Here is a 24,400-nt window from a genome sequence, read left to right as displayed (position 1 = left end):
ATGTTAGACGCAATACTGTGCATTACTAGGTGTTTGTCATACTGTCCATGAGTGACCTATTTAAACATTGTCACACAACAAATGTAGAAGTGTGAATAACAAATCCGGAATCAGGTAACTACAATAAAGAGAACACCAACACATTTTTGATAGCATTTACCACCACAATAAAAGTAGCCCTCGTGGAAGGAATCTTTAATGGTCTGTATAACAACATTTTCTCTTTTTATAGGCGGTTCCCAATGCCAGGTTATTATCATCCCAGCCAACACCTTCAGGGTCCTGCCATGCAAGCTCCGCTCCAACCTGGCAGAGAGGAGATGGCAGTACAGCCAGAGTGCCAGCCAGTTCCTGTACGCCACCCCTGAGGGGAGCTTGGTAGTGGTGGCACAGGCTGACAAAGACGAGACCTACGAGTGCTGGTCGCAGGAGGAGGGCTTCAGGCAGCTGTTAGCCAACTACTGCGTAAAGGCGGAGCCCAGGCAGGAGAGCACCACCTTGATTGGCCATTCGCGGACCCCCCACATCGATCACGAGGAGTCCATCATCCTGCCTGGCGAATCACATTCGGCTCAGATCAACGCAAAGACCTACTGGAATGAGCTGATTGTGGTGTGTGCCCTGTTAGCATTCTCCTTGGTGGTTTTCTCCCTGTTCGTGGTCTACAGGAACCGTGACCGCATGAAATCCATGCTGAAGCAGGGGGAGTGTCCCAACATGCAGCAGAAAAAGGCTAGGATTGTGGGGAAGCCTGCGGAGAGTTTACCCCTCAATGGCAACACCATCCCCGTCTCCACCTCCGACCACAAGGGCTACCAGACGCTTAATGACAACTACATCTGCAGCACGCCCACCCTGGAGTCGTCGCCAGACAACAGCAAGAGCTTCTCCGAGTCTGAGAGACGGCTGCTGAACCTGAAGGAGAGCCATGTAGAGATCTCCCCCACCTGCCCCCGGCCCCGAGTACGACTGGGCTCAGAGATCAAGGATTCGATAGTATGAGAAAGGGCAAAAGTGGCTGGCAGAAATGCTGATGGACTGTATCTCAGTGGGATATAGGCTCAGCCATCCTGCTCCCATCACAGCACAGAAGGCCATCTCTTTTGTTTTCTGTCATCCTTTTTTTTTCTGTGCTACACGTTGGAGTTTTTTTGGTTAAAGCATTGCTGCTCCAGAGTCGGTGTCTATTTGCATGTGGGTGTGTGAGTCCCCATGTCATGAAGATAGTAGCGAGCCTGCCTATCTGCTGAGATCACCAAACCACAACGACTGCAAAGAATGGCCATAATACAACCGTCTTCATTTGCCGAGTTATTTTTTACCCACTTTTCATATGTGAATGTGCTGCAGATGTGAACCATCACAGTCTTACTATTAGTCAAATAAGCTACAAGTAAGCATTCTGCATTGTCCTTCATCACATAAGTCAGAAATGACAGAAAAGAATAAATGCAACACCCATTCTACACGTTCATGTGAGTAAGACACGCCACCATCATGGGATAAACAATGCCTGGGAGGAACACGACAGTGGTCCTGTTCGTGAAATTGACATGGAGCCAAGTAAGGTGGGTGTGATTACATATGGCTCTTGCCTACCCTCTCAGGGCTGCACAAGCATTATGGGAGCCACTGTTTAACAAGGCACATGGGGACTGACTGACAGCAGTACATTTTCCTGAGAGAATTAGAGCTGAACTTACCTCTTAAAACCTTGGAGCTGCTCAGAGATAAACGCTCAGTTGCCATGGAGCCTGATGTGTGGTCAGACTTGGAAGCAGGGTCTCTGACTTTGTGTCCACTCCACCACAATTAGACACTTTTCTCAGTATTGAACTGCAAAGGCAGTAAGGTCTTGTGAAAATGGATGGACTCGCCTGAACTGTGACAGACTTTCCCAGATGTGAATACAAATTATATCTAGGGACTGGGAGATCTATTAGAGGAACACAGGTCCTGTTCCACCAGAGGACGTTTCCGGACGCAAGTAAGACATGGACACCACCCGGTCCTCAGTCCTCAAGGCAGAACCAAAATCATTGCACACTGTGCCAAGAATGTCTTTGATTTTTCAGTGTGCCATGACTCGTGTCATTTTCTCGCAACTGCTCTGTGAACTGCCTTCTGTCAGCTTTGATCACTGTTAAAGAAAAGTACATGTTACTGAACCAGTTCATAAAAAGGGTTGACAACTGTCTCTTTGTCCTGCACTGTGAACTAAGGGCCCAGTGTAGAGAAGAGCAGTATTCACACCAGGTACCATACACATTCCTACAAGTCTTGCCACTCACTCCATGACCACAATCAGTCAGACCATGTGAAACTTTAAAGCACAAGGGAATGGGGATTGAACACTTTCAAGTTGTTTGCACATTTCAGTTATTTTATGCTTAACCTAGGAGCAGTCTTGTGTGAGACACTACTGAAAGTTGTGGGGTTATACTGATCCAGATATGTCATCCACTTGTACAACTATATTGAACTATAGAACAGGGACCATTTTTGCAATTGTTAATTGTGATGACTAATTTCCAAAGATGTAGCAAACTCATGGTAACTATAACCAGCCATAGGGAGAGAATGGCACATACAGTATTGTGGAATGTATCCCCAATGTTATGTATCGATGAATTAATGTATTCCAAAATGCAAACAATATTTTGCTTTATCTAACATCAAGGATCTTTAAAAAAGCTATGTGTCTGCTACATTTTGACAAAGTAATTGCACAAGGAGCATACTGCGTAACAATGGTCACAGTGGTTTAATGTATATACCTGTACTTATATTGTGTGTAAAGGGACCTGGTGCAAGATGTGTTGTGGTAGAGATAGTAATGTACGTGAGATTGCCCACTGCTGAAATGTTCTTTTGCTTACTGCCTACTTCTGCGTACCTTTTTCTGGCACAAACTACTGCACACTAGTATGTCGTCAGTTAGTGATCAAAGCCTAGACACATTTTGAAATGCCTTCAGACACCATCGAGTCCTGCCTTTAGCCACATGCCACATACTGTCCAATGTAATGCTACTAGGTGGTGACCTCACCAACGGTACATTGTAGTAGCTAACATGTTTGATTGTAGCCCACTAGGAGCGTAACTAACAAACTACATGGATTGACATCTGAATGGAGCCTTACTAAGGGCATCATTCCACCCAAGCTTGTGCTGTTATATATTCCACCTAACAGTCAGGGCTAGGAGCTGCTCCGCTTTTCGTTTTTTTACTTGTATTGGATTGTGTCAAACGTATTTTCAGGCTACTGTAGACATGCTGAAAATGTATCCATGTGTAACAGATGTCTACCTGTGAATTTCACATGGAGAGATGTTATACCGTTACTTGATATTTGTACTTACAGATCGATTAAAACAGAAGGTAAATATTTGTGATGGAGCTTATGACAATTTTTATTTATTTGACACAAGCTGAAGATTAAGGTAAAGGATATTTACAAAGACACGCATTGTTTTGCCTGATATTTTGGGCAGCTCTCATGGTGAATGTAGCTGTTATCCAAGTGAATCACATGGTCAGGTCTTAGCATCTCAAGAACAATGCAGAACTCTATTTTCTTTAAAAGCAGGATAATAAGTTGCTTCATTATTTTTACTCTATTATTGGGCACAGTGTACTGTACTTTAATAAGGTAACTATAGAAACAAATGGAAATTTTGTTGGGTCGCCAAGGTTTATTAAATAGTATCACAATTCTATTCCTGTCCATACAACAGTTCATGAAACACTCCAGTTAGCCTCCCAGTTACAGTATGACAATAATGTACACCATATGCTTAGTTGACTGAAATATTGACTTAACATGGTCGTCTATGGCCTGCATGAAAATGTTTTTTTTAATAGACCTGTTGTGTACAAAACTGTTGTGAACTGTATTACTTGTATTATACATTATTATTGTGACAGTTGTTTTTATTATATTGTACATACAAAGCACTTTATTTTAATTTTTTAAGATAAATAAATGTTTTTGAATATAGTCTTTGGGTTGTATTATTTCGGATTATATTGTGCTGGGTCATTCCTTTTAAATACTTTATCGTGTCATTTGCATAGGCTCAGCGACTTATGCCCATTCTAAAAGGCTTGATTGGAATCTGAAATTTGAGTTGCAAAAGATACATTTGCATAAAACTGAAAGTGAACAAAACTACAGTTGGATACATTATTTGTGATTGTTACAATTTGTTTTACATTGGTTGTGACATACACATGGACCGACAAATGCAGTAGTATCAACAATGAGGAGTACTATTCCATTTTTACATGGCAAAACCTTTGGGAGAAATGTGAATGAAGCCTATAGTATCATGGCTGTGCAAAACTGACTCTTATCAGAGTGGAGAGAAAGATTAGCTTTGACTCTCACTTTAGCATTGTTCTGTGACAGTCAGCACGCATACTGACAGAGCACTCCTCCTTGGTAAGTGTTCATCGAGATTCTATTCAATTTGGTGCCATCATTCTTTGGTGCCATCATCCCAAATTCCCTCCTTGTTCTCACTGTTTGTGCAGTGTGACCTTCTGTATGTCTTCCATAGTTTAGACTGGTTTTGCTGCCATGGTGTCTGCTGTGTGGCTTCTCTGGTGTCTGGCTGCTGTCTGGGCTGAGCTGGAGAGACCATCCAATGAGATAAATACAGAAAATTCAGAGGAAACATTTCCATGGAGGAACCAGAGGCTTCCCATCGTCGTTCAACCCGACCAGTATTTCATCTGCATCCACCCTGACCTCACCGCCAACACCTTCACTGGTCAGGTTCACATCCTGGTCACGGTGTTGAACGACACCAGACTTATTGTGCTGAACAGCAAGGGTCTGGCCATCAAGGAAGTTGTTCTCAGAGACCTCACCCAGCCCGCTGCCACTTACAGACGGGCGCAGCCAGTGGAGATACAGAAACAGATTCTTCTCCATGAAGCTAATGGAAGACAGGAAAGGTCAGTGAAGAACCAGGTGTCCCTACGTGTGTTGGAGTCAGAAGCCAATGAGCAGCTGGCTTTGATCTCAGACGTTCCTCTCAAAGCAGGACATCAGTTCCAGCTCTCCATCTCCTATTCCGGGAACTTCTCCAGGAGTTACTCAGGTCTCTACAAAGCCACTTACATGACACCAGATGGAGACCTCAGGTAGGAAAAAGAATGTGTCTTAAAAACTCAGGTTTCGAGGAGTGCTAGAGGTTCTATTGATGAGTGTATTGTTTTTTCTTGATCAGAACTATCGTGGCGACCAACTTTGAGCCTAGTTATGCCCGAGAGGCTTTCCCTTGTTTTGATGAGCCTGGAATGAAAGCCCTGTTTTCTCTGGTGGTGGTAAGGGAGGCTGGACAAATATCCCTCTCTAACATGCCAGAGGTGAATAAATGAGTGCCTAAATTATATTAGTTTACTTAATTCTTGATTGTGTTGTTTTCTGTGTTGTGATAATTGCAATGTAGAAACAGATTTTTGTTTAACCTTAGTGTTATCAAAGAGTTTTGAGAATCATAAAGACAATATATGTTTTAATGCATATTTTAAGATATCTCTCTTTTTATAGTTATACACCAAAGCACTGCAAGATGGTCTGGAGGAGGACCACTACCAGGCTAGTGCGAGGATGAGCAGCTACCTGGTGGCTTTTGTCGTCTGTGACTTTGCCCAGAACACAGCACAGACCAAGAAAGGGGTCAAGGTTTGCTCTTTTGTCATGAAGTACTCGTATTATAACACAGAAATTGCGCATCATTGCCTTTTGAATTTGTTTACGAGATGGAATAGAAATCTTTTGGGGGTTTGTGACAGGTTTCAGTCTTTGCGGCAGACCATCAGATAAACCAAACTCACCATGCTCTCAAAGTAGCTGTGGATATCCTAGAGTTTTATGAGGAGTACTTCAAGATCTCATACCCCTTACCAAAAATAGGTACGGATTACATGATAGAAAAACATATCTGACCTACTCTTTGGCCCTTCACCAATGACCAAGAACCATGTGTCCAGATCTGGTGGCAATCCCTGATTTTGAGGCAGGAGCCATGGAGAACTGGGGTCTGGTGACGTTCAGGGAGACATCCCTGCTGTACCAGGAACACCGGGACAGCCTGAGGGGACGGTCCTGGGTCAGTCTCGTCACCGCTCACGAGCTGGCCCACCAGGTAGGACTCACAAAGCAACCTCGGATAATACTGTCATACACTACTGTTTGTCATCCTCTATCTATGCGGTTGGATTCATCATTTTACATGTGAAATCCCTGGGCAGTGTATACCTTACAGTATGTATCCCAAACATAATTATAGTGGTTTGGGAATCTGGTGACCATGCAGTGGTGGGATGACGTGTGGCTGAATGAAGGCTTTGCCAGCTACTTGGAGTATGTAGCCATAAAACACCTAGAACCTCACTGGGGTATGGTGAGTGACAAGCATACATTTTCTTTTTTACACAACTTTTACTGTACAAGTTACTCAGGAAAAGCCCACTAGGTCAATAGTTGTTGAATACAGTGTAACCCATGGTGGTTACTGTGGAAAAATACCAGGCCTTAGTTACATGGTGTGTTGTTGTGTTGCAGGAGGACCAGTATCTCTTGATGAACATGTACAAAGCCCTGGAGAGAGACTCTCTCCTGACCACTCACTCTGTGTCACTACCCGTCAGCGGCTCCACTCAGATCAGAGAGATGTTTGATGCAGTATCCTACTCCAAGGTCACGCACATAAACAAACATACATTAACAGACACGTGCATAGCAACTTGAAATTCTCAAAAGAAGTGTTTTTTGCATGTTGCAGATTCTGTCAATGTAACTGTTGTAATTGTAATCTTTACATTTTGTCACAGGGCGCAAGTGTTCTTGGAATGCTCCACATGTATCTGTCAGACCATGTGTTCCTTAGTGGAATTCAAAGCTATTTGAGGACCCATCTCTACAACAATGCACAACCAGACGACCTGTGGACAGCAATGTCAGAGGTTCTGTCCGTCTGTCCATTTGTCTCTGTCTGCCTGTCTGTCTACTTATATCTGATTCCTACTGAGATGAAGCTGCCAGCTGAATAATTCCCTTATTTCCTACCCAGACAGCCCAGCAGAATCACATGTTCACTGATGTGAAAGCCCTGATGGACACATGGATAACCCAAAGGGGATATCCTGTTGTGTCAGTGAGCATTCAGGGGACGCACATCCACTTGCGACAGGATCTTTTCACCATCTTGCCTCAGAATGACACAGAGTAATTAAAACAAAGCCCTCCTGTCGTCTATCTGTCCATCTCTGTCTCTCTACAGTTGTCTCATGCTTTTTTCTCTCTTTTCTCTCTCGCTCTCTTTCTGTCCCTCTATCTGGCTGTCTAGGCTTCCTAGAACTGAATTCTAATGTATTTTTTTCTGTTGATGTTAGCTCCTTGTGGCAGATCCCATTTACTTTCTACACCAGTAGCTCATCCACTGTCACCATTCATTTGATGACAAGCAAAGAAGGTAATTTGGTATTCATTATTAACAAATCATCGTGCTGTGAAAGTGCTTTTGTGTGTTTCAAAATTAAATCAATTACAGTCAGCTTACATTTTGTTTTAATGACTGCAGTGCATATTTCATGACAATGGTTCGTTGATGATGAAATTGAAAAAAAGAAACTGATTTACTTCTAGGGTGAATTAAAGTGGCCAGAGAGTATGAATGTGGTCAGTCCAGACCTTAACACACTACACTTAGTATTGATGGCAAGTAGCAAAAGAACTGGGTTAGAACACCCAAATCTACATAAGCCTGAAGCAGTAACTCTGATATCCCTGCAGACCTCCTCATCCCCCTTTTTCTTTTGCTCAGAGATCATTGATCTTCCAGAGGAGGTGACATGGATCAAAGCCAATGTGAACTCCAGTGGCTTCTACAGGGTCTTCTATGACAGCCACACACTGCTAGGCCTGGTCACACAGCTGGAGGGGGGACAGGCTCGCTTCAGCTCTGCTGACAGGGCCGGACTGATCGATGACACCTTTCATCTGGCCAGGTACAGAGTTTAGTCATTCTGCACTACATGGGGCCAGGATGATGGCATAGCTTTGTATAGAATGTTCTCATTAGTTTGGGTATGTGTCAACTGCATACAGTTCATATATATGTAGAGTTAGGCTGCAGTTTGTTGCTTTAAAAAGCAATTTGATTCTGTATACTGTTGCCATTCATAATAAAGATGAACCCATTTCGCCCTCAGACAAGGATCCTTGCACTACTGTGAAGCATTCAAATACACTCTGTTCATGAAGACAGAACATGAATTATTGCCCATAACCGTCTTTATCAATCACATGACCAACATGATACACAAATTCTCCTTCAACAAACAACCTTGCATTGCTCATCTTCTCAAGGTGAGAAATGCCACTTCCATCACAATTAAATCAATACTGCACAACGACAAACACACCCCTAGGCCACGTTTAGACAAAAAACAACTGAAAGTCAAGAATTTGACTGATGTTCTTCTTAGCCAACCAGAGGACATAGCTATTGTATCTCCATATTACATCTGTCAAATCACCACAGGGGTCGATTTAGGATGATTAGTTCCTCTATAATATCCTCCAGCATCTGGCGTCACTGTTCAACCCCTTTTTTGTGCCTGTGTGTAGGAGCACCTGTGGAGCATGCTGGGAAGGCTGGCGGACGCCCAGCGTTGGGAGGATGCCGGGTCTTTGCCTTTCCAGAGCAGGAGAGTCAAGCTTCTGGAACTGGCAGCCCGATTGGGACGCTCCCCAGAAACAGAGCAAAATGCCCTGCGCCTCTTCCACTTCTGGATGGCCAAAAATGGAGACCACCCGTGAGAGGAACCATACTATATATACATATATATATATAGGCTATGTAAAACAAACTATCTCGCCCATTTCACAACTCCCTCAGCCGAGCCCTTACCCAGATAATCTCCATCAAATTGCTGCAAAATAATTGCTGATTATTCTATTTTAGTACATTCTGCCACCTGGTGGCCAGTAGGCTTCATGACATGTTGCTAACTTCAGTGCTTGTTTTTTGTGTCATTTTGATGCAGACTGCCTGCTACATTGCGGGGGCTGATATTCCAGGTGGGTGTCAGGAAAGGAGGTCATATCGAGTGGAAGTTCCTTCTGAAAAAGTACCAGCAGAATACATCTTGTAAAGAAAAGGCCATCATGCTAGCCGCTCTCTGTCACACCACCAGTCAGAGCAAGATACAATGGCAAGTTTATCATGTATTCACCTTGTTTCAGAACAGTGGGTAAAACACACAAAAACAAGCACCTTATTTTGATAGGTTTACCTAGACACTATATCAACTGAACCCTAGGGTTCTCCCAATAATACATGGGATGGTCTTAGGTATTCTGATGAGAGTAAGATGTGTATCCTCTACCTAATATGTCAAAGGGCCATTCTCCAGGTGTTTATGTCTACAGCCTGGCTGGCTTTATGTCCGACAACACAAGCCGTTTGGGTGGTTGCGGGGATTAGCCTAAACTACTGAGTTTGCATTCAGGTTGCTGAATGCGTCTCTCCAGCACCATGTGATCAAGACTCAGGACTTCTCCCTCATTGTGGAGCAGCTGGCATTCCGACCCACAACCAATGAGATGGTGTGGAAATTCCTGCAGAAACACTGGGAACAGATCTTGTTGAAGTAGGTGCCATTGCATAATTGAGTTGCATAAAGCATTTATGTTTGTATATATAGTACTTATGTTGATGAATGGTTGAGCTGAGCATGCTATTGAAATCAGGTTTCTCCTTAACAAAGTTAAAACTTCTTTATTGCCATAGGTATCCATTGGGGTCACCTTATTTGTCTGGTATTGTAAAATCTACTACATCCCATTTTAATTCTACTGAGAAATATGATGAGGTAATTGTAACAGATCTTTCTCACAAACAATTCAGTCAAACAGTCCAAATGTTGAGTCTGAAGAGGAAGAATTTAATGTTTTTGTCTCTGTCCTATTCTAGGTTTACGACTTCTTTGTGACAAAGAAAAAACTAAGTTATATGTCCTTCGTCAAGCAATCTTTGGAAACAATCAAAGTGAACATGCATTGGATTAAAACTAACACAGTGACCATTCAATCTTGGCTACAGAAGACATACCCCAACAGCTTCAAATCATATTTATTCTGCAAGAAGGAGGTTGCGTATCGCTTTAAATGGGGAACTACCATCCATATTCGTATTTAGGACAGGTCATCAATGTGGATTAATACAATAAAAAAAATGTACAGCATATAAGGAACCAGTTTCCCAGACATTGAGTAAGACTAGTCCTAAAGTAATAGAACATTTAAATGAAGATCTCCATTGAAGTTTTTAATCTAGGACTAGGTTTACTCCATGTCTGAGAAACTGGGCCTATATGTCAAAACACGAAACAATATTCTCATTTGGGTTAAGGGTTTAAGAAAATAGATTATTGTTTGGATGTCAACTGATGTATTTTACCATTCATTCCCTAGCAAATTTGTAATTACTCTCATTGATCCCTTTATATTCTGAAACCATTTGATGTAGACTCAGAGATAAAATGGAATACAAACGAGTGATGAAATTAGTACTGAGATCCTGTGAGATGCAGTGGAGGTCACTAATTGTCACACTCGGAATGATTGATGTTCTTGATGTTCTTCATGGTGTGTGATGTGAATAAATCTGGTAGAATTGAGCACAAGGATGTTATTTTCAGAGTTCAAGGTCAATAGCACCAAGATAAAAAATGTAATCCGTAAGCAATGACTGTGTAGTTCTTATTAGGATGTGTACACAAAACTCAAGTTAATTATTGTCTGTTTTAAAATGGATTACTTACAATGGCATCGTTAGACATGTTATCTTTCATTAAACCCAACTGACTACGTACATACTCCTATTAACATATTCCTATTAGTAGTTGTGTAAGATGCCATAACTATCATGAGTCCCACAAAGAACAAGTGCCAAGAAGTCAGACCAATGAGTTATTGTTAAATTGAATGCATTTCTCTGAAAATGAACTCCAGTAAATGTGAACTAAAAAGACACACTTTATTTGGGGTCAGTGGGTCATGATTGATACAAAAATACACAATTGTTATGTAGCTTTATTCTCCAACACAATTGACACTTTTTAATGAAACACGTTTTTAAGTGGGCAAACTTTATTTCACCAGATTAACATTTTAAACTAATCCAAAATTCAACACACAATGTAATTTGCCATAGGAAAGAATATAGGTTTGTAGGATTCTATTTTCCGGAACCTAGACAGTATGATTGCTCCATTCTCAAAACTCAGAAGTAAGCGAAGCGAGGGACGTCCTTTACGAACTGGACTCCTTTTCCAAGGTTATTTAGACTTGTCACTTCCCTTGTCACTTGCTTTTTTCTGCTTCTGTTGCATTATCTCTGCATCCCTACAAGAGATCACATTCAGGTGAGTTGGAATAATAAACTATCCCATATTATAAAGTGACTGCTTAACTACACTGACGACTACGCTATTGTAGTATGTGTGTACATGCAAACTCAATTGAGCACAAATTGTCAAGATGACACACTACCTCTGCTTACGGGCTGCAGCAGACAAACCATCATTGCTCCTCTTCCCCTTATTTTGGTCCCCTTGCTTCTTGGCATTCTTTAAGCGGGCAAGATCACGTTGATTTCCTCCTGTACATAAAATGAATGTACTTAGCTAGTATCTGAACATACATAGGATAAACTATCAGAGCTACAGCCTGTTAAGGCTAAAGCAACCTGAGATATAGTTAGCCATAGCCAACGTGGAAAGGTGGGCTCCTGTTTACTAAATTAGCTGGCTACCAAGATAACTACCTAGCTCATGCTAGTAGTATAGGTCAGTGGTTCCCAACCTGATCCTAAGGGCACCCTGTCCTGCCTGTTTTAGATGTTTCCCTGCTCCAACACACCTGATTCAAATGAATGGGTTGTTATCCAGCTCTGCAGAAGCCTGCTTATGACCATTCATTTGAATCAGGTGTGTTGGAGCAGGGAAACGTTTAAAACAGGCAGGATGGGTTGGGAATCACTGGTATAGGTTAACCAGTGCGACTAGCAACCTAAATATACAACGTTCTGAATCTAGAACACGCCAACATGTCATTAGCCTGTAATTCGAATTAGAAGAGTTTGGCCTACCCACTTATTTTGATTTTGATTATTATTTATAGAATGTACAGTATTTGATAACCACATCGGACATGCATATGACTGGGTGTAAAGCAAGCCTAGGTTAGTTGCACTGTAAAAACAGATGTCCTCAAACTCAGGACGTTAGCTAGCAACACCACCGCAGCACTCGTCGCTATGTCTATGCATAGCAGATGCCACAAAAAAGGATAAACTTTGGTTATGTATAGGCTTACATCATTGTCATGGTATAAACATAAGACGCCTTACGGTTAGTTAATATGTTGATACCCACTGGTCATTTTTATGTTGTTGATGCTTCTCGAACTCCAGATAAGCTCACCCCAAGGGCCGCTCACTCTCTCCTAGTCGAGCCAATTTCTGCTTTCCCGCACGTCCGAGAACAACCTACCAACTATTGTTCCGCTGGTGAAGTTGATCCAACATCGCGAGACTATATAACGCGAGAACATCCTGAAAGCGTTTTGGAATCCACAACATGTCCTTCAAATTATCTGGGTTTTATGGCGATATCTAAAAACGCACAATACAAATAAATAAATACGTAATTTGGCATGGCCAGGAATCGAATCGGCAACCTTCTGATTAATAGCCCGATTCCCTAACCGCTCACCCATCTGACCCAATAATACATCCAAATAAATTGCTTGCACTTACAGAAGCCACCTTCCAAACATGTCTCACAATTCGGTTCATAACTGTATCATAATGCCACACTAGCCTAATTTCTTCTCTTTCGCAAACAAATATTTGTCTCCAGTCTCAGCAAGACGAGTCTTTCAGATTCTAGGGGTGGGCGGATCGATCTCCTATTGATAGTATCGATACCAACGTTGGTATAAGTATTGATCGATATTCAAGTAATGAGATCGATACTTAAGTTTAAATTTCACTTTAAATTCAGCACAATGAATAGTGGTTGTGCAAACACCGCTCCTCTCTCTTTGCTCAAGCTCACTTTGCTCCTCCCCCACCTCCCCTGTGAGTTGTTGCAGGTGTTGTGCGATCAGATGCACGGCTTTCATGAGCCCCCCCCCCCCCCCCCTTCGCGGGACGCAGCACGTGCGAACCACTCGGAATCAAAGACCCTGCAACATTATATCAGGTGAAAAAACAGCCTCTCTGTACAATCCCCTCTGTAACTTTTGCTAGAAAAGAGCAGTCATCTCCATATTATCTCAGGTTGTTCATTGTGACCAAAAGAACACAGAACATAGCACACATATTGGCAGGACAGACCCTTTGCATGTTAGGGGAGGGGGTATACATTATATTAGGTGAAAAAACGGCCTGATATAATGTGTAGGGGAGACCGGGGTTGGTTGGCTACAGGGGTTGGTTGGCACACAGCATTTTTGGGTCGTTTTGAAGGTCACAGAAACAAAATTGTAACATCAAAATGTTTATTTTCTCGACCTGCACTCATCTACTATGTTAAAACATCTGAAAATCACAAACTGTTTTGGTGAGGGTAACATTTCACTTTTATAGTATCAAAAGTAAAAAAGTGGTCTGTGGACTGAATTTATTATAAAACTGTGTCAGCTAAAGATATTTAAAACATGTTACATGTAGTTAATAGACATAGGAATCAGCTACATTTTCATTTAAAATTTGAAAGTTTGTGATGAGTGATGGTAGATAGCCAACATAATTTAATCACAAAATTGGGTTAAATTTGAGCGGGGTTGGTTGGCACAGTGATTTTGAAGATATAGGAATTTAATCAAAAAGTGCTAAAACATGTATTATAAGTTTGATGGGGGAGAGGGGCTACTAAGAGGGCTACTGTTAGGCTACTGTTGGGGTTATTATCCCTTTTAAATGTTGTCTAATAAGAATGTTGTTGTCAACATTCCGTTCTTCAGTCTTTTTGCCTGATTCTGAGGATTAGGCATAGGTTTAGGTTTAATACAAACATTCCTTCTACTAAATTGCATAAAACATGTTATAGAATGATTAATTGGTTACACTCTTTTATTAAATGTTCAAATTGTTTCTATTGCTTGCTTCATTTTGTGTAACTATAGCATTTTAACATTGTGCCAACCAACCCCATATTGTGTGCCAACCAACCCCGTGATGGGGCTGGTTGGCACAAATGCACAACATGATTTAAATCTCAAATCACCACATTTAAAACAATTATTTGTGTACTTGTAAACATATTTAATTATGGCTTAGACCATAACGTTTCATTTGCTGCTGGTTAGAATATTCTATCATAAATGATGCCAGAGAAATATGGCAGTCAGTGAAAAGTGTGCCAACCAACCCCGGTCTCCCCTATCCCCTGGTCCCCTCCGTAACATTTCCTAGAAAAGAGCAGACATCTCACCTATGGTCACGAACTATGGTCACGAACTATGGGTAGTGACCGAAAGAACGAGATCGCGAATACAAGCGGCCGAAATGAGCTTTCTCCGCAGGGTGTCCGGGCTCTCCCTTAGAGATAGGGTGAGAAGCTCGGTCATCCGGGAGGGGCTCAGAGTAAAACCGCTGCTCCTCCGCGTCGAAAGGAGCCAGCTGAGGTGGCTCGTGCATCTGATTAGGATGCCTCCTGGACGCCTCCCTGGTGAGGTGTTCCGGGCACGTCCCACTGGGAAGAGGTCCCGGGGAAGACCCAGGACACGCTGGAGGGACTATGTCTCTCGGCTGGCCTGGGAACGCCTCGGGGTCCCCCAGGAAGAGCTGGCGGAAGTGGCCGGGGGGAGGGAAGTCTGGGCCTCCCTGCTTAGGTCGCTGCCCCCGCGACCCGATCCCCGGACAAGCGGCAGATGACGGACGGACGGAGCAGACATCTCCACAAATAAACGTATTTATGTAGATAAATGAGTCCCTTGTTACTATGGAAAACCCCGTTGAGTCTTCCACGTCGCTATTTGTTACATTTAAGAGGTGAACTTGAAGTGCCGCAGTTAAAACTCCGCTTCTCTGAGTGCATCCGCGCTCCCGCGGCCAGGCGATGCAAATCCTGGTGGGGATAAGTGCCTTCGCACGAGACCGGCATGCACGTGCAGTAACATGACCCAGCAGCACATTATACAGTATTGTTGACACAATTCTTTGTCCTGTGTTTTATTAAGATCATAATCATGATCATCTAATCACAAAATCATCAGATTCACGATTCACCCCAACAGGTGGCAGTATACACCCGGTTGAGCACGACCTGCCAACCCTGCTTGACCAGAATTAAGTATCTATCCATGGACGCTGACACAGGACAACCTGGGATGTTTTCCCAAGCTCAATCCTGATGGGGGAGCTCGTGTACCAGTCTTTCATGAACAATTTAACATCAGAATCTAAAGGTAAGTAAAATAATGCTTGAACCAACTTTAATTGGATAAACTAATTCCCCCCTACCGTCCATCCGTGCCATCGAAGAGCTAGCTGGTTCAGTTCAAGTTTAAATAGAGAGGTGGTCTTTGCGTTCACAAGTCACAATACCTGGGATTGCACCCCAGTTTGAGTAGGCGAGTAGGCCTTGAATAGTATGACGATCAGGCCTAGAGTAGTATGACAAGCGACAGGACAAGAAGGTTCTCTTAATATTTGAGAGACAATTTGAGCCCACTCTCAGTTAATATTAGATTGACATTTAGTCATTTAGCAGACGCTCATATCCAGAGCGACATACAGTAAGTACAGGGACATTCTCCCTGAGGCAAGTAGGGTGAAGTGCCTTGCCCAAGGACACAATGTCATTTGGCACGATCGGGAATCAAACTAGCAACCTTCTGATTAATCGCCCGACTCCCAAACACCTCAGCCATCTGACTCCCCATATCATTAAGACTTGCAGTAGCTATAGTGAAACTATTCAATGCACAAACATCGAACTGTGTACAATGTGACAATTTGTTGTTCATACAAATAACTATATTTATAACCATGCAAAATGTTGGCAAATTCTGCATGAAAGAATATAAATCAAAGCAAAACGATCAGCAACAGAGCACTTTAATTGTGTACATCTGTTCTTTTTATAGACTGTCTATGCTTTTCGTTTTCCTGACATAATTAGACAACATTTTAAAAGCACATGACAAAAGAACACACAGTATTCACTGTGACATGTGAACAGGTTGACAAGCATGCATTGCAGTCTGGGCAGTTTATTAGAGTGATGGTAAGAGGGAAAAAAACTATCTGACTCCGACTTGGTTTTTCTTGACCACAGCTGCTTTAAATTCTGGCATCCTGTTAAAATGTAGCTATTTTTGTCATGCAGTGCAGTAACCACCACCTGGTAATGTTGACTATTTTGATGGCTTCTGCTGTCCTACTGACTAAATGGAAAACAGCACAACAGCAGTTCACACATTGCCATTCATTGAAGTTTTAGGTGGCAGACCATCTGCTGTGTAAGCAAGCATGTCTGAAATCAATTCAGATTAGGGTGTGAAACGTGCACACTGATTTAAATGAAGGGACTAAGTCAAGATTCAGAAAACAGGAGAATGATGAATCCCAGACGTAACTTATTTTACCACTTTGAAGGATCTTCAAGCTTCACAATAAATGTGTGTCATTAGGGTTGTTGTTACTTTATTGTAAAACCCCCCTGATTTGAATACTGAACTGCGAGTTATAAATGCAGCAAAAATGCTGATGAATCAATACAAATTTGGTGTGACAAGTGGATTGTAAGATTCCTTCTACTCTCTCATTTTACCGATGTCATCCATCATACTGACAGAATCCAGTCCTCTGTCCCCAATGATTGATGGTTCTTGTTGATGCCATCTTTCTGTGTTGCAATGATGTTTTCAGTAGGCGTTTAGCTGTTGCCAAGCAGAAACAGAATTGCCACAATGCATTGGATATTGCTTTTATTTGGTCATATTTTGTAATATAAAGATCATTTTTATCTGCGTCTTATCCACCCCAAAATAATTTCAAATGACTTGTTCTACCTTGCACATCAAGTGCATTGCTTGCAAACAGGGATATGAATGAATTTCAACTTGTTTCATAGTCAAGTAAGATGAGATGAGTCAGCCATGCCTACTGATTGGTCTACAGTATCTGACTTTATATTCACTGTAAGGGATCCACATTAATTTGATTCTGAAACAAGTGGTGATGCTATGCTGATCCTGTACTTCCCTGCAAATGCTCTACTGATTCAGAACTCTGAATATCTGTGTTTCACCATCCAGTTGGACATTTAAATGTTTTTCTACTTTTACTGAATTATTGTATTCAGCCTATATGGTATGTACCTCCCTGTATCACCAACCATCTCTGGAGGAGGAGATCTCTTGGTGAACTGCTACTCCCAAGGTTTCTTCCATTTTCTGGAGGAAAATTTCATTTTTCCTGGCAGTTTTTCCTTGTCTTCTTTGTGGTGTTTAGGTTGGTATTGCCCAGGTACAATTCAATGGGCATGTGAAGCCCTCTGATATTGGTTGTAAAAAGGGTTATACAAAATTGGATTTCATTTGGTCCATGTCTGCTCTCTGTGCACAATGATGACAGTGTTATCTCGTTGAGTATGTGATATCAATGTGCCAAGGCTAAATGCAATAAGTTTGTGTGAGTGAGAGCCAAAGAGTGTTTTGGCCAAGGCCTTACAGAATTTAATTTAAAAGTGGAGCACAGTGGTCTCTTGTTAAAATGAGGGGAGGCTTATATTGTACTTTCTTCACAGCTGTAGAGTAGGGTAACACACACAGTCTTGCTCTACAACACAGAAATGCACTTTGCTCACACTAACATCTGCCAGTGATAACGTTTTGCCTAAGGTGGAGCGGGCATCTGCCAAGTTCCTGTGACTATGTTTTCCTTGCCATTTCTATGAAACGTTGAGTACGTTTGGATTAAGTAGGATGTATTATATGATCTACAACACACCATTTTTGGCATGACTTAGAGGTCACTCTTTAATATTTTGAAGAAAAAAAACACTTAATAGAAAATAGATTTCTGCACTTATGAAAAAGTAATAAGAGCAAGAAGGAGATTTAAATACCCCTTTGTCGGTTGAATTTAAAGCCCTGAAGGAACACTATGACCCTCTTTAAATCAGATTCTCAATAGTATTAGTCTTAGGATATTCATATTTTACATTTTGGTTGTGCTCAGTGGTGTATAAAGACTTAGAATAGTATGACAAAAGTTCAAAGTGTACACCTGAAAATCTAAATGGGACAATGTGTTACAAGAACAAGCACATCAACAAGTGTTGAGATTTACTGTGTCTTGTCGGACAGTGAGAGGACGTGAGGTGAAAAGAGACTCCCTTTGCGTGTCATTTGAGCCACAAGGATTATTTTACTGTGCGCTCCTCAGGCAATGCTGGGTGGCTATTAGAACACTTATGTGAGGTACCTTAGGGACAGAACAGGGGCCAGTCTCCCTGGATCACTATGACTCTACTATGATGTGTGCTGAACAATGATTCCTCACATAGGACCCTCTCCCACCCTGTAATTCCTCCATACACCACCCACCTGTGCAAGTGGAGGGCAGCCCATTGTTGATCCTTTTATGAGGGGTGCCACACTGCTGCCTCAGGGTGAACAAGATATATCTCCCACAGGATTAAAAGCATACTAGTGACAATAGAGGGCTCGTGAGCTTGCCCACAATTACAGGGCGTGAACCAGCGTCAAGGTGATCAACTGGAAAGGCAGATGGTGGACTGATTGATCCTGTGCTGATTGTCTTTAAAGGTCTCTAGTGTTCTACTAAAGTCTACTAAAGACATTGCAATATTACGTATTGGATCTTTTGCGACACAGAACTTGATTTTAACTTGTAATCCAGCTTTATGGTGTTACTGTTCCCAAATGGGCCTATGACAGTTGTTGACAGCATCAGTGCACACACGTGCAAAATGAATTTCTTCATCTCAGATGAAAGGTAATCCTGTATTATTAATTATATATGACCATGAGGAATACTGAATGCATACATAACGTGATAAGTATATATTTCTACCGTAATCATAGTATAGTACATCCTTCACTATAAGTAGTTGTGCAAAACAGGGAACCCCTGAAGAGACATACCAGCTCCTTCTCATCTGTCTCTTCAAAGTTCCAGAAGAACAACTACATCTGTCAGACTTGTAAATAAATTAAAGACAGAAGCTCCCTTTGCACATATTTAAGTTACAACTTTAGCATATTGTTTTTTGACAACCCGATGAGGAAATCTACCATTCCTAGCTATCAAAATGTGCTTTCACAGGGGGACTGCATGAGCAACAGCTTTCTGGCAGGCAGAAAAAAAACGTTTTTTTATAAATAGATCTCAGACATGAAAACTCCACCCTCTGTTAATTAAAAAACTGAGTGTAAGTAGTCTAGCGGAACGCGAGACTACATCCATTGTGAATGAGTTGGGTGTCTACATGCTCACTGTGTCTTCAGTTAATGTCACCTGTGATTTCCAATAATGATTTATGCATATGCACATTCATTCTTATTATATCTTCCAAGGTCTGGTCTAGCTGGATATAGATTAATCTATACAGACCATTTTCATTGTTTAAACCATAATAGTCTTTCATTTCCTCATCCTTTTTGAGACAGTGTTATCTAGGATAAACATTGCTTACATAAATAGAAATATATTCACCCTGTAACAATGTCACAGTGTCATTAAGTTAATTAAATTAAACTAGGATAATGTGCAAACTATGTATTTTCTGGTTGTCATGGTTAAACTGTCAGCTAATGCAAAATTCAGCAGGCTAGTTTGACTACTATAATAAGAAGTAGCAGGTGCTGTGAGTATTTGTTTGAAGCAGAAATTGAAAGATCATTTTCACAATGGGATCACACACAATTTTTCCACATACTAGAAAAGCCTCATAAGAGCTATATAGGTGACATCAGACTTGTCACTCCATTTTTGATTGACATGCACCCTATTTGTATTTTTTATTTTTTATATTGTACATTATAGCCATTTTATACTTTATATTTATTTTATTCTACATACCTGTCCCCTTAGTATTAGTCAGTATTAGTTCATTAGACTTTGCACCTTTTGTATAGTATAGTTAGACTTGTTTAAACGTACACCACTTATTTAAGATTTACTCCTATATGTTGAATGTATACACCCTCCTGCCAAAGTAAATTGTCTGGGCAAACTTTCATGGCGATTAAAACCCTTTCTGTTTCAGATTCTACATTTACAGTCTTCTGATTTACATATACATTTACAGTCTTCTAATTTACACATACATTTACAGTCTTCCATTTACTTGTCCCACTTTCAGTTCCATCACTTTGTACTGAGGGTGATCTAAGGATTTTCTCCTGGCTGGCTCATCCAACTAAGTCTGCTCAACTATTTAACTGTTTCCCTCCCAGGTCTGACTGGGAATTGTTCACAGCCTTTAACAAACCTTTAGGTACATAGTGAAGATAGAGCACTGTACGTTTGCAAGGTATTCTCCTCAGTTGGAATGATGTCAAAGACATGGGATTTCAAGTTTAGTAAAGAATGCAATTTCTTAATTGTCATATATCTCTTAATTATTCAATTTAATGACAGGTCTTGCAAATGTCTAACTGACTAAATATATTCTATAAAACAGGCATGCCATGTGTACTGTTAAAGTACACATGGTATGCCTGTTTTATAGAATATATTCTTCCTCAAAACTTTAATTGAACATTGAATAACATTGGCATGACAATGTGCATTAAGCGTGCTTGTATACAATAACTCAGTACCCATGGGGGTTGAAACAGGACTGAACTAGAACTCTGTTTTTGTCTAACCACCCATCAAAATATTTGTCACCCCTTGGAAGCTTAGGGAAATGGCACAGTGGATATGTGTATCCTTCAACCCCACAGTAATGGGCCTTACTGTACTGTATAGTGCTTGTTCCCTCTTTACTCCCTCTCTTCCCGTCCCAAAGGCTTTTGCTTTAGAATAGATGGGCGAGCAAGGCCTCCTGCGACCCGCTGCTCTGTTAATTAAGACCTGGGCTCGAATGTTGCCATGACAGTTTCTCACATCTGGGACATTAATTTTAGCATCATACTACCTGGGAACCTTTGGCATTGTAATCTTTAACACCGGTGCAAAGTGAGGAATGACAGCAACTTGACCCCATGGCTGTTTCTTAAACGCTTGTGTCCCATTTTTAATTGCTTAAAGTACTTGATTGCTGCTATAACAAAATTATTTAAAACAGTTCTGTATTATCTGGCATAGGCACTGAAGCAGCTTTGATGTGTACATCTCTGACACTTGCAGAAGTAATATGTTGAGTCGATACCTTCAGTCAGGATGACATCTGAACCGGTGAGTCATCTGAAAACCAAAAAGCTTGAAAAAGGCTTTCTTGCATAAAAAAAAGGCTTGAAAAATACCTTTGCTATAAACTTTGTGATATTGAAAATTTAATCTAGAAAATCAACATTAAATAAAAAGCAATAAGACTTGACAGACACTTGTTCAAGGAGTTGGTTCTATCTTGAGACATTCAAGTCTGTGTCCATGGTTACATAATACAGTTCTTGACAACTTTCCAATCATAAAAAAACAGACACTACTGTTTGGACAGGTTTTCCTACATATCTAATTTCAGAATCACTTAATTATGTGACATTGGATTAAAATGTAAATATACAGTAAACCAGCACTGATATAAATGATCTTTTAAGCGTTGTATTGATACTCTCAGAATCCCTAGTCTGGAAAAAATGTATTTGTAAGGACTCAGTGCTCAGACACACATCAGATGTTGTTCACATAAAGCTGTGTCTTTGTGGTTATGGAAGATTTGCTGCTGACACTAATTAACCAACCCTTTTAAAAGCAGGCACCACTCTTCTTCAATAACTTGTCTGCGTGCAGCAGACACACCAGGCGTTACCACTGCCTCTCTGTTAATGCCACTAAGGAAGACAGACAGAAGAGAGAGAGGGAGGGAAATGGAATAGAGTTAACAAGTGTGGCTTTACATGTGCCACGCTTCCATAGCTGCCACGTCTTACACAATATCCAAGCTGAAGGCAGACAAATAGCACAATGTAAGACACACAGACCCACAGCTGTAAACTCCTTCCTTGACAAAACACCACAGCTTTTGACTTCTGTTATAAGCTCACTCTAAAAGGGGTTTCTTAAAAAGCCTGTGGTCTCTATGACACTTCAGCTCCGGAACAATCTCACAGGATCATGTACATGCTTGCTTGATGTGTTTCAAGCAAACACATCATTCTATTATTTGGAACATTCTTTTTAAGTTTTTAATGAAAACAAGCCCCAGAGAACAGCATATTTTGTGTAATTTGCTGTTATTGCTAAATAAGCCTACTTTTACTGAGATGAAACCACACATACAGCAGCAATAAATGTATTGTACAAAACATCTCTGGAAAGATGATGTTGATCTGTCTTACAGTAAACCAGAGCTTAAAAATATTCTGGAGAGACTGAGGTAAGTGGGTCTTCGACCCACTGTCATCATGACTCATGGTTTAACACATGAACTCCACATTCCTTTGATACAACATAATTGAGAGAAAACCTTATCTCCACTCTGACCTGGTCGAAAACCTATAGAGAATACTAGAGAAGAGTGAGTCATATCAGGAAGTCTTTAGGCAGGGTCTCTCACTTCTTAACGGTTACATAGGTCCTCATCCGCTTCTTTTGACATGAAATTGCCACCAAGCTGTGTAAATCGCTTTGATAGTCAGTGCCTGTATAATAGCTGAAAGTAATGGAAAAATATGATTTCCTTGTGCTTTATTTGCATTGATTCAATAGATCTCTTCATCAATCATGCAATTCGAAGATGGTGAGAAGAACAGATTCTTTCGCAACATCACTTTTTGTTATTCCCTTTCACGGGTTGTTGCAACTGTTGACCTGATGCTTAGTGTGGTTAGGCCTGAACAGACACTTTCCAAATGTTTATCACTTCCTTTGCAAGAAAATGTAATTTAATATCCTGCCTGCTAGGTCTTGGTGTGTCTTCACGTTCTAAAATGTACTGTTGTGTGACAGTAGTTATTGGCCTAACCTGATACTTCAGAAGTGTTTTCTTACTCTACCCGTCCCACAATCCTCCCCAGCTGCAACAACAATGTGCTCTCTCCCCTGAGTCCGTAAAGGTTACATAACAATACTAAGCAAACCTCTTTGATCGCCCACCCCTTTTAAGCTGCACTCTTTGAAACATTTGCACTGCCTGTTGGGAAATATCTAGATTAAACATTCATTACTCAACGAAAAGGCATTTAAACAGGTTATGGTCAAATGATCTTAATGTGTGCTAGCCCATGTTACACATACTTCAATGTGTCTTTAGGATGTGCTGACTTTAGTTGTGAAGGCTTCACGTCCTACGGATCACACAGCATTAGTGTCTTTCACAGTAGCAGATGGTCACTTAGATACAATGAGTGTATGAGACAGTTAAAACAGAGAGGCTGAAAGGGATCATCTTCTGCCTTGTCTCAGACTGTAATGACATGCAGGTACAAACCCTTTCTAACAGCAAACACATGGTGGCTTGACAGGTGTGGAGGTGCCTGTTTTACCAAAAGCAGGGTACAGATTAACTTTGAAGAATCATGCACAAGCATTTGATGCCAACATAAGCGTGAATACTTACTGTAAAGATTTTGGGATTGGAAACTTGGCGTGTAAGGGGTCAGAGGCACCTGTTCTTTTTAAATTCCCTCTGAGAAACACCCCCTTCCCCTGAGCTCCTGTGCAGGCCTGCTTCCATTTCATTGCAAGTGCAGCCAAGCCATTGAACTAAATAGGCTTATTCGTCAGACTCATCTGCTCTGGAGAGATCACACTTTCACTTGTGTGCACTGCACATCTTTAGACAAACGCAGGTGCTTACTGCTTACGTTGGCTTTTTAAATTACGAGCAATCACAATTTAAATTGTGTTGTGTTGTGTGAAAACAAAGTTTACAAAAATAACATTTAAAAAGGTTTACATTTTGTCATTTAACAGACGCTCAAAAGTTGAAACAATATTTTCGAAAACCATTTTTTGAAAGAAAAGTTTAGAAAGGTAGAAACTATTTTTGAGAAAGAGTTTGATTTTTGGGGGTGCAAGGTTGAAAAGAAAGGAAATTCACCACCTGCTAACTCTGATTAGGAAAGTGCCACATGCATGAAACTTACTCTAAACTTAATCTTACTCATATTAGTCCCCTGAATGTACAGTAAGAATAATTTGATGCCGGGATATACAGAACATCAACTAC

General features: G+C 41.1%; 3 protein-coding genes across 5 annotated transcripts in view; 2 read left to right on the top strand and 1 right to left on the bottom strand.

Moving 5' to 3' along the window:
• Positions 1 to 4,001, top strand: part of sema4bb (sema domain, immunoglobulin domain (Ig), transmembrane domain (TM) and short cytoplasmic domain, (semaphorin) 4Bb) — a 38,657-nt gene extending 34,656 nt beyond the window's left edge. For both annotated transcript variants that reach the window (XM_047041464.1, XM_047041462.1), the window contains exon 15: positions 233 to 4,001. In XM_047041464.1, coding sequence (XP_046897420.1) covers positions 233 to 1,002 — 770 coding nt within the window. In that variant the 3' untranslated portion in view covers positions 1,003 to 4,001. The remainder of the gene's footprint in view (positions 1 to 232) is intronic.
• A 184-nt stretch (positions 4,002 to 4,185) lies between these two features.
• LOC124481500 (endoplasmic reticulum aminopeptidase 1-like) lies at positions 4,186 to 10,402 on the top strand. Its single transcript, XM_047041461.1, has 18 exons — positions 4,186 to 4,445; positions 4,564 to 5,152; positions 5,239 to 5,377; positions 5,562 to 5,696; positions 5,807 to 5,927; positions 6,005 to 6,159; positions 6,304 to 6,417; positions 6,579 to 6,713; positions 6,848 to 6,979; positions 7,087 to 7,241; positions 7,409 to 7,488; positions 7,840 to 8,023; positions 8,228 to 8,384; positions 8,646 to 8,833; positions 9,065 to 9,232; positions 9,530 to 9,670; positions 9,811 to 9,892; positions 9,994 to 10,402. Exons 2-18 carry the CDS (start codon positions 4,584 to 4,586, stop codon positions 10,216 to 10,218), a joined length of 2,880 nt encoding a protein of 959 aa, XP_046897417.1. The 5' UTR covers positions 4,186 to 4,445; positions 4,564 to 4,583; the 3' UTR covers positions 10,219 to 10,402.
• Positions 10,403 to 10,419: 17 nt separating this feature from the next.
• serf2b (small EDRK-rich factor 2b) lies at positions 10,420 to 12,636 on the bottom strand. 2 transcript variants are annotated; one of them, XR_006957659.1, is made up of 3 exons: positions 12,433 to 12,636; positions 11,574 to 11,682; positions 10,420 to 11,426 (listed from the first exon to the last, which is right to left on the bottom strand). XR_006957659.1 is itself a non-coding variant. In XM_047041465.1 (3 exons), exons 1-3 carry the CDS (start codon positions 12,462 to 12,464, stop codon positions 11,360 to 11,362), a joined length of 183 nt encoding a protein of 60 aa, XP_046897421.1. In that variant the 5' UTR covers positions 12,465 to 12,598; the 3' UTR covers positions 10,420 to 11,359. The 2 variants fall into 2 exon arrangements, 1 of the variants encoding a protein (XP_046897421.1); XM_047041465.1 differs by having other exon boundaries at positions 12,458 to 12,598.
• Between the last annotated feature and the right edge of the window lie 11,764 nt (positions 12,637 to 24,400).

This window comes from Hypomesus transpacificus, chromosome 19 (genome assembly GCF_021917145.1).
Source record: "Hypomesus transpacificus isolate Combined female chromosome 19, fHypTra1, whole genome shotgun sequence".
NCBI classification, from domain to species: Eukaryota; Metazoa; Chordata; class Actinopteri; order Osmeriformes; family Osmeridae; genus Hypomesus; species Hypomesus transpacificus.
Note: the sequence above shows the minus strand (reverse complement) of the source record. Positions and strands in the feature narration are given on the sequence as shown.

What these genes read in the sequence shown, in the direction of transcription:
- serf2b (XM_047041465.1), bottom strand. An exon ending in GCTGCAGCCCGTAAGCAGAG is followed by an intron (nt 11,427 to 11,573) that starts GTAGTGTGTCAT and finishes GATCTCTTGTAG; the next exon opens with GGATGCAGAGATAATGCAAC.
- LOC124481500 (XM_047041461.1), top strand. Translation starts at nt 4,584, where the DNA reads ATGGTGTCTGCTGTGTGGCTTCTCTGGTGTCTGGCTGCTGTCTGGGCT. An exon ending in TGTGGACAGCAATGTCAGAG is followed by an intron (nt 6,980 to 7,086) that starts GTTCTGTCCGTC and finishes TTTCCTACCCAG; the next exon opens with ACAGCCCAGCAGAATCACAT. An exon ending in TGGGAACAGATCTTGTTGAA is followed by an intron (nt 9,671 to 9,810) that starts GTAGGTGCCATT and finishes TTATTGCCATAG; the next exon opens with GTATCCATTGGGGTCACCTT.